We start from the raw sequence: 9648 nt of genomic DNA on the forward strand, positions 1-9648 counted from the left end.
TTACTCAGCTGCTGTTCTTGTCGGCATCTTCGACTTTCCAATGAGGAATTTAGGCCTTCTAGAATGCGCATCGACTTGCCTCTGCAATATCCTAATCAGGCTCCCCTTCTCACCACAATTCATAAGAACAAGCTCCATAAGGTTCGGCAGGTGTGTCACTCCAGACAAGCCATGCTTATTGTTTTGTAGTAATGGGCACCTTTTCAGCGAAAGTTGTTCCAGCTGAGGCATTGCCTGTTGGTGGATTTTCACCTTTTCAGTCTTCCCTAGCCCACCAATGTCAAGGAACTTGAGTTTTAAGAATGTATCAGCAAAGAATTCCAATGAGTCACCTTCATATGAGTTCTCCCACAGACCTAGCAAAGCCAGGTTCTGCAAGTTTTGGAGGTGCAGAATGTCTTGCTGCTTCAGCTGTGTTCCCAGCAGCTTCACCTTCGCCAAATTGTTGAGTGAACTGATCCATTCAGGCAGCTTGGTGAGGTTACCACACAGCCTCAATGAAGTTAGATGTGTTGGTATTGCTGATTCATGCATTCTGTCAAGAAAATCAAGTGAATCAGAGCGCAGCTCGAGGCTTTGCAATCGATCGAGCTCTCCTATCGACTTGCACAGCTCATCTCCTTCTTTCTCCGTAAGACCTGTGACCCTGGCCCCTAACCTTCGCAAATTCATCAAGTTTGCCAGCTTCGTAAGCCTCCTTGACACACCATTTCCCTTACCAACATTGGCCACCCCTAGCACGTGCAAGTTCTTCAGCTTCTCGATCCCTTTGGGGGCTCTCACGCTAAACTGGTCCGCATTGAAAACTTTGCAGCATCCTCTTCTGAAAATGCGGCCGTTATGGTTGCCCATCCCTGACTCCGCCATCTTCTCATGCAACTTTTTGAAGTTGACTCCAGAAAGAAGATAACGCATCTTTTCCAGTTTGGCAATTCCTCTGGGGAGTTGTGTCACTTGTGTGTCTTGGATGTCTAATGTCTCCAGGTATCGAAGCTTCTGCAAGGAAGATGGAAGTTTCGAAATATTTGTTCGTCGAAGGGACAGATACCTTAGGTGTTGGAGCTCCCCTATGTGCTTGAGGTCACCATTCTTCAAATTGTCTGTGTCCTCCAGGTCCAGCACTCGCAACAGCTGCATCTTGGGAGAAATGAGAGACGCAGGGCACTCACCAAAGATTGTCAACGATCGGATATATGAAAAGTTTATGTTTTCCAATTTCTCGTCCCTCGTCTTCCATCTGGACACCACCAGGTGACGTATCTTACTCTGTGGAACCTCAATACTGGAGTGCTTCTCAACGAAGAATAGTTGGTTCTCCTCAATAGACTTGGGCAGGATGATCTGCAGCAGCATGTTGTGAACCCGGCAGCGAGTAGCTTTTATTGATCCATGGCTAACCTTGCAAGGTTGGATCATGCTTCTATTAATGAGCTCGCTGAAGAAACGCTCTCCTACATCCTCCGTGGGCATGTCACGGTTCCTTGCTATGTGACCTTCTGCCAGCCACCGTCTCAACAAGCGGGTGCGTCTCATCACATGGTTCACAGGGAATATACTGAGGTACAAGAAGATGGATTTCAGGTGATACGGCAAGCCATCGTAACTTGATTCTATCACATTCGGGATTCTGCGGAGGTCAGAACCCAGCTCTGCCCCAAGGTGTTCGTGCATATTCCTCCATTCTATGCTTGTTTTAGGCCTGTTGGCTAGGAGACCTCCTATTGTAGATATAGCAAGGGGAAGCCCATGGCATACAGTTAAAATTTGGTTGGCTTGCTCCACCATGTCCCCTGGTAATGTGTACTCAGCAGATTTGTAGACCTACAAATGATTGAAATGAAATAGATAAAGTAAGTGTCCCACAAAAATATAGGGCTTAAGTGCAATAGAGGCATTGACAAGGTGATTGTGAAATTCTTTGTACTTAGAGCATCTCTGAGAGTTTTTCTAAAGTTTACTCTCTAAATCATTATTTCGAGTCATTTGAGTTAAAATCGCTTTCTATATCTTTGTATCCTTCAACAACTTTTATATATGATTCTCGCTCTCCATCTTTGACTAGCGACAAATCTTGAATAGAGGATGTCGTTGAAGGATATTTTTTCACCAAAATATCTATTTCTATAAATTAAAAAGAATACAAAGGGTCTCTTAGAGTTGCTCTTAGGGCCTCTTTGGATTGCTCCATTTCACCGGTTTCAGATCCACTCTAAAATTTCCATCTTGGATTGCTCCATAATGGAGTTAGATTAGAGCGACTTGTAACCTATATTAGTATCAATTACTTCTATTCTATTTTCTAAAAAGCTACCACCCCTAACATTACAAAAAAACATACAAATGTCCCCTATATCCATGTCTAAATTACCATATGTGCCAGTATGAAAAATAAACCAAAGTAACCCCTTATCTTCATCTAACTTACTCACCTATGCCACTATAAGAAATAATATACAATAATAGCTAAATTTCCATCTAAATCACTTGTACTATAATTATTAAATACTCCCTTTTCCTAAAGTTTATTTTCTAAAAAGAAATTGTTATAAGTCAATCTTATCTAACTTTGACTAAATTTATAGAAAAATGATCCAATATCTGCGACAACAAAATAGTTCTAACTAGATGAGATCATCCAGCTTTCTGCGCCGCTTGACCCGCCCTCTCGCAGGTCACCGACTTGGCGACTCCTTTGCGCTAAGCGCCGCCACCCCCGCCATCCACCACCGCTGGTCCGATCCCCCTCCCTTCCCCTCCAGCATCTTGCCGGAGGCCGGAGGGAGTGGAGATTCATCGTTTTTAATAAGTTTTCTAATAGATCGAGTCCTTAGGGTTATGGTCTCTCCAAGCCAATTTTTTTGGTATTGGGAATTTATCTCCTCCTCCACCTCTTCGGCGACGGCGAGGGGACATGATGGAATTGTTTTCTCCATGGCGACTCTATTGAAAGATGATGGCGACAACTACGACGTCAGCAACTTCACCGGCATGACGACATGGAGACTTCTTTCCGGACGGTGACATCAAAGCAGAGATAATGTCGCCGCCATGGAATAATTTTCTCCGGTCTCTTCTCCGTTTTGTTGTGGTTAGATCTGGCCACGATGAAAGACTAGGGAGAATAAGTTTTACATCAGTCTTCCTCATTCTTCGGTGGCAGAAAGAAGAAGGAAGACACCAGAAAGAAAAAAGTTTCTCAATTCCGCCTGCAGGAATGTTGGCCATCGTTCGTTGGACATCTGTTCTCAAGCTTTTTGCTGAGTGTTTGCCCGTGCAGTCATCCATATGAAGCATGCATGTTTGATTTTGAGATTTGGAGCTATTCACAGTGTGGGTGCAATTTAGATGAAAATCAGTTTCTGGATATATGTTATGTATTCCAGAGTACTTGTAACGTGTTGATGTACCCAGTTTTATCTAATATAATTTTTCTTTCGTCGAAAAAAATAGTTCTGACTAGATCCCTCATGCATGATATATACCTTGGCAGTGAATGTGTTTGGTATTATAGGTATTATTAATATAGTTTCTATATATTTGATCAAACTTAGAGAAGTCATTTGATTTATGACAAAACAAAAACAATGACCTACATCATGGAACAAAGGGAATGTAACCTAAAGTAACGCTTTAAAATGCATCTGTATTACTACTCTCATTAAAAAAATAATCCTGAAGACAATAAATATGCTTCTAATTACCCATTTCTACTGATGAATGTATGGAGAAGCTAAATCAAGGTATACATGCATCATGGATGTTGGAACTTACGAACATAGCAATTATCAAGCCAAACACATAGGATAAGCTAAGAATTTAAATAAACGCATGTCAAATACACATGGAGGTGCCATGTAAAAGCGAGAAACAATAAATGAAGATGGAAAACAATGTTAGAGCAAATAATTATAGTCCATCGCAACCACATAAATATTACAAAGTGTTTATATGATTATATTTTTAAAATGTGAACAAATGAGGCCGACTACCTGTAGGTCAACATTTATATATCCACAAACTTGACACATTTGTGTCTATGGAATCAATTAGCCCATGTAGAAGTATAGGTCGATGGACTACTAAAAACCAAAAAGTGCTTATTGGAGTCTAGCTGCTTATATAAAGTTGTGTATCTTGCACTAATGATCATGGCTCTAGGTGTGCATATAAAAGTCGTGCATCTCTAATTAATGAGCACAGATGCGGTTCGGGAAAGACACTACGACATATTTTACCTCCCAATGACCAAAAACACACCTACATACTCCATCATACACAAATATAAGCATGTCTAAGTTTGTCAAAGTCAAACTATATATTTTAAGTTTGACAAAGTGTATAAAGAAGAAGGTATAGTATTTATGATACCAAGTGAGTGTCATCCAATTCTTTAGTTTTGATATATAATAATACTCTTCTCCATAAAGTTGTCAAAATTAGGGACAGCTTGACTTAGGACACTTATGCATGTAGATGGAGGGATTAGCCTACATTATAATTGCAATATGATGTGAGCTTTTCAATTTATGGCATGTTTTGATAATAAGATAGAGATTATAAGGATCATGATTATGTGGCAATGGATTATACAATCAAGATAGTGAAAAGATCAATCTAGAAATTGTTTGGATCACTAGATTATATAGGTGGTTGGAATATGAGTTGTTGATAACACCCATGCTTTGCGATAGAAGAAGGAATAAGATGAGGGGACAAAGTCATCTTTTTGATTAATTTTCTCCTTTTAACTAGGTTGAGCTGGATTATAGGGTAAGGATCCTGGTTGGTAGGCTTTATAATCTGATCCATAATCTAGCATGTTTGTATGTGATAGAATTTTTTTCATACTTTTATAATCTTTATCGCATCCAACCATACCCTTATATATCTTACTATTATTAACTAGAGGCCCTAGCGGAGTCTCGCATCAATCCTCACCAAATACACTAGAAAAAAAGATAAATCCTAAAAATTCTCATAATAATAAGAAACATCGGGGCTTTAATTTTGTAGACTCTAATCATCATCGACAATACTAGCCATTGGATCTATTCTATTTTATATAAAAAAGTACCCACTTATGTCATTATAAAAAATATATAAAGTAATCCTCTAAATTTGTATCTAAATTGTTCACCTATGCTATTATGAAATATAGTTTAATTTTTTTTTTAAAAAAATCGGTCGATGGGGAAAGACTGCCCCCCGCGGTATTTCACTAAGTGCCTGTTTAGTTCCCAAAATTTTGCAAAATTTTTCAAGATTCCCCGTCACATCGAATCTTTGGACGCATGTATGAAGCATTAAATATAAATAAAAAATAAAACTAATTACACAGTTTAGACAAAATTCACGAGACGAATCTTTTAAGCCTAATTAGACTATGATTAAATACTAATTGCCAAATAACAACAAAAGTGCTACAGTACCGTTTCCCAAAATATTTCACCAACTAAACCCGCCCTAAGAAGAGCTCAACCGGCCCAGCCGAGAAAGGTCACGAAAGCTTGGCACCTTTATACCTGGGGACGTTGCCTCCTATGGTTCAGGCCTTGATCCGTGCTTCGAGGCCCAAAACTCACTACCAGCCTCTTACACAAGGGCCCACCCACCATAGTTCGGTTCACCCATGCCGATCAAGGAACTAGCAAATGGCCTTTTTTACCCAGCCCAAAATTCACTCACATGGGATTCAAATCTAGGACCTAGGATGCTACTGAAAACACAGCAACCACTAGGCTTACAATTAAATTACTATAGTATTAATATGACATAATGTTTTACTCAAAATGTTCAAACTTATTTAACACCTTAAAAATTTATTGCCATGGAGTATATTAATATAATTTTATCGACAGTGTCATTGATATGTGGTTTGTTTTATAAATTTAATCCTTTGATATAACTTCAACACCTTGAGTGTCATGGTGCAGGCTAAAACAATTGTTTATGAAATTGTAGTTACTAAGAGTATAGCCTAAGACTTAAGCTAACTTGAGAATAAAAAAAAATGTAGCAACTAATAACATCAAATTCTAGATTCATGATGCCACGAGATATGGGTAATGGGTTGCAATGAGATTTGCTGTAATTTAAGCAAGGTTTCAACTAAATGCATATTGAAGATTCAGAGAGGTTCCATGCAAAGCGAAAAACATATAGACTAGTAATTAACTAGATTGAGATTATAGAGTGTTTATATGTGTTAGAAAATAATAAACAAAGATTTTTTTTTTTTTGCGAATTACACAGTACAAACGACATATAGTAGACGCCCACAGCATATCCTATGAATGGACGCTCGCGCAAACTAATGAATCGGTAAAAATAAAAATTACATACTTCCATATATATAATAGAAGGGTGCCAAGTATAAGATACAGCGTACCTTCCGACACAGGAGATCCATGGATTCCACATCCCCTAGTTGCTTCAGCTCGTAGACATGCCCATGCCCCTCCGCAGCATAGCCCGCGCAGTGCCGAGCGACGTCCTCCCGGCGCGTCGTCACGATGATAAGGCTTCCCTCCTTGTTGCCGGTTTGAAAAACCTTCCATACGTGCTCCCACTCCTCCTGGCTAAGTAGGTCGTCTACTATGACCCGGTACCGTTTCGCCCGGAGGTACTCCCCCAGCTCCGCTACGCCGAGCTCCCTCTTCAGCCGCTGCGCGAACACGTCGGGGTTGTCGAGCGGGTGCGGCACGGTGACCCACGCGCCACAGTCGAACTCGTCGAGGAGGGCCGCGTCGTTGTGCACCATGCGCACCAGCGAGGACTTCCCCATGCCGCCCATCCCCCAGACGGACACCAGTCGCAGCCCTCTCAGCTCGGCGTTTCCGCCAGAGATCTGGTCGATCAGCGCCTGCTTCTCTTCCTCGCGGCCGATGATTTCCGACACCTGGAACGCGAGCTCGTCCGAGCGCATGTCGTAGTCGGGGAGCACGGGCTGTACCTCGACGCGGGCCTCCGGATTGTCGAAGACGATGTGGTATCGCTGGTTGCGCTGGTTCAGCTCCTCGACACTGGCCTTGAGGTCCCGTATCCGTTGCGCGATCCGGTGTCGCTCGGCGATGGCGCCGGGGAGCCAGGCGCCGGCCCGCGACGAGGAGGTCCTGACCGCGTAGAGTGCGAAGTCGAGCAGGCAGTCCTCGACGTCGTACGCGAGGTCGCGCACCTGCTTCACCCAAGTCTTCACGATGTCGTTGCGCACGGTGGCCTCGGGATGGGCCGATGCCACCTTGAGGAAGGCCTGCATCATCTCCAGCTCGTTGCGGATGAAGTCTACCTCCTTGGGGACCCCGATGAGGCGCGCGGCCTCTTCGGCGATCGCAGAACCGGCGCTGCTTATGACGCCGTCCAGAACGGACCTCGCCAAGCTCAGGGCGGTGGCCTCCATCTCGTGTGGGCCTGTAGCCGAGTTATTTGTGGTTCGCACCTGCCCACTAAGCAGGGGGCGGGTGTTGCTTTTATAACTTTTGCGGGCATATGAACGGTCACTGTTACTTCTATGTAAAAAGTACACAATAGTGACACGCTCACCGACCTTGACACGCATGCAAAGTTGACCTTGGTGATGGATCGAAGATACCCCCTCAATCTACGCAGACTTCCCCCTCGGGTGTTGATGCAACTACAGAGGACGATAGGGCTATCCACTAGGGGTGTGTGGTGAATTTGGGAATTTGGGCTACTGTAGCACTTTCGTTTTTATTTAGCAATTAGTGTTCAATCATGAACAAATTAGGCTCAAAACGTTCATCTTGTAATTTTCTACCAAACTGTGCAATTAGTTTTTTTTTTCGTCTACATTTAATGCTCCATGCACGTATCGCAAGATTCGATGTGATGGGTACTACTGTAGCACTTTTTGGGATTTTGGGTAGCAATTGAACACGCGCTAGGTTTCGGTCCGGCCGAGTCCACGGTGGACGCTGGCTTACTCAGTACACCACCATGTGACGACAATCCGGTCATGGTCAGCAACACCTCCGCTGCTCGTCGCCTCAAGAACTTCACCAAGCGAGTGTGGCCGAAGGTTGACTGCCTGCTAATTCGTCAGCCTTCCAAGCAGCCGTCAGCCGCAAAACCGGTGCTATCGCTATGGAGCAAACATCTAGCGTCTCAGAGCCTCTCTCGGGTGTCTGTTTCCAAGCGAAGTGAGATCCTAATCATGCAGCATACAGGCTTGGACACGGGTCTATCATCACGTTGGGCTTGGCCACGGATCTATCAACGCCAAGTGCATCGATAAGGAAGGCCTACAGCTACAAGGAGCTCTTCATGGCTGGACCGAATGCTTCCAAATGTCGAAGAACTGCGTGTGTTCTTCCTAGATGAAAATATGTCGTGCAGGCAACAGTGGAGATGCAAGGCCACTTCTTAGGCTGCATCGCTGCCCATATCTCGATTATCTACATTCTGTGTAATACCGAAACTTGAATCCGTGTGCTAGGATGGTCCGGCCTCGGTTGTACTCATGTAGACCTCATAAGGTGTTTGCCAGAAGCACGTAGTTTGTATAGTTAAACTCTTCTACCTTAATTACAATGATGCATAAATCTTTAGCGTATTTGAGGAAAAAATATATCAACTCTTTGTTGCCTGGAATGAAGGGCAATATACTAGGTAGAAGGTGATAGGATTTCCCTCTTTGTTCATCCCTTTTAACTCTGCAGTATGTCGTATTTTGGAAACGACCTTATCAACTTGCCCGTTTCATTTCAAAATCACCCACATCTAAATCCGCTACAACCGTCGTTACAAGAGCTAACTCATAGAATATTTTATTAAGTAAGAAAGAGAATAATGATAATCTGGCTCTTAAGTTACATAACTTTTCTATACTAACATGTTTGATGAATTTAATCTTTTTTAAGTTCATATGAGCTAGCAAGTTGACTTTACTATTGAGGCTACTCTTAGTGAGCGTCCTTAACGAAAATAGCGCATTTTACCTCCTCCTCCCCCTCCGCACGGATCCTCAAAGACAATGTCGTGTTGTTCTCCTCCCCCACATGTTGTGGGCGTTCTCAACATCGACTTGGGTGGTAGCTACTTGTTGGTTATTTTGGTTATGCAAAAATACTTTTGTGTTTTGAAAGAAATATGCTTATTCTCTCTCTTGTAGGTGGTACACTCACTTGTCTCTATTGGCTTTGCATATGGGTTGTCCTCCAGAAGCTCATTTCAGAGGCTTTAGTTGTAGTGCCACAACAATTAGTGCAAATAGTACGGTATTTTTCTTCTAGACACATGGTTGGCGATTAGTCTTAGAATTGATAATTATTTGAGTGCCAGGTTCTTTTTTTTTTCTATTTAGGTCGTGTGCTTTTTGCATCGGTCAGAAATGAATATTATTTTTTTATCAATCAGATGTAATGATTGTGATATAATAAAATCTTTCTTTTATAAAGAAAAAGTGGCGTATCCAAAGTGACAAACAAAATGTCCATCACCTTTGAGCTTTAAAGCCACTCACTATTTAATTGTTTTGCACAGTGGTTGCTAGAGCAATCACGTGGACCTAGCTTTTGTCCTGCAGCCTTAAGCCTCCAATGGCGTCCAATTTGGGCTTCTCCATTCTAAAGCTAAGATTTATAATAAGGTCGTATAGCCATTCATCGTCATTCCGATTTTGTCATAGTAGGA

The 9648-nt window shown here is 42.4% G+C and overlaps 1 protein-coding gene across 1 annotated transcript; it reads right to left on the reverse strand.

Moving 5' to 3' along the window:
• LOC136544254 (disease resistance protein Pik-2-like) lies at nucleotides 1-7396 on the reverse strand. The gene is made up of 2 exons (XM_066536478.1): nucleotides 6389-7396; nucleotides 1-1821 (listed from the first exon to the last, which is right to left on the reverse strand). Exons 1-2 carry the CDS (start codon nucleotides 7394-7396, stop codon nucleotides 1-3), a joined length of 2829 nt encoding a protein of 942 aa, XP_066392575.1.
• Nucleotides 7397-9648: the final 2252 nt, after the last annotated feature.

The sequence above is a fragment of the Miscanthus floridulus genome, chromosome 3 (assembly GCF_019320115.1).
Source record: "Miscanthus floridulus cultivar M001 chromosome 3, ASM1932011v1, whole genome shotgun sequence".
Lineage (NCBI taxonomy): Eukaryota > Viridiplantae > Streptophyta > Magnoliopsida > Poales > Poaceae > Miscanthus > Miscanthus floridulus.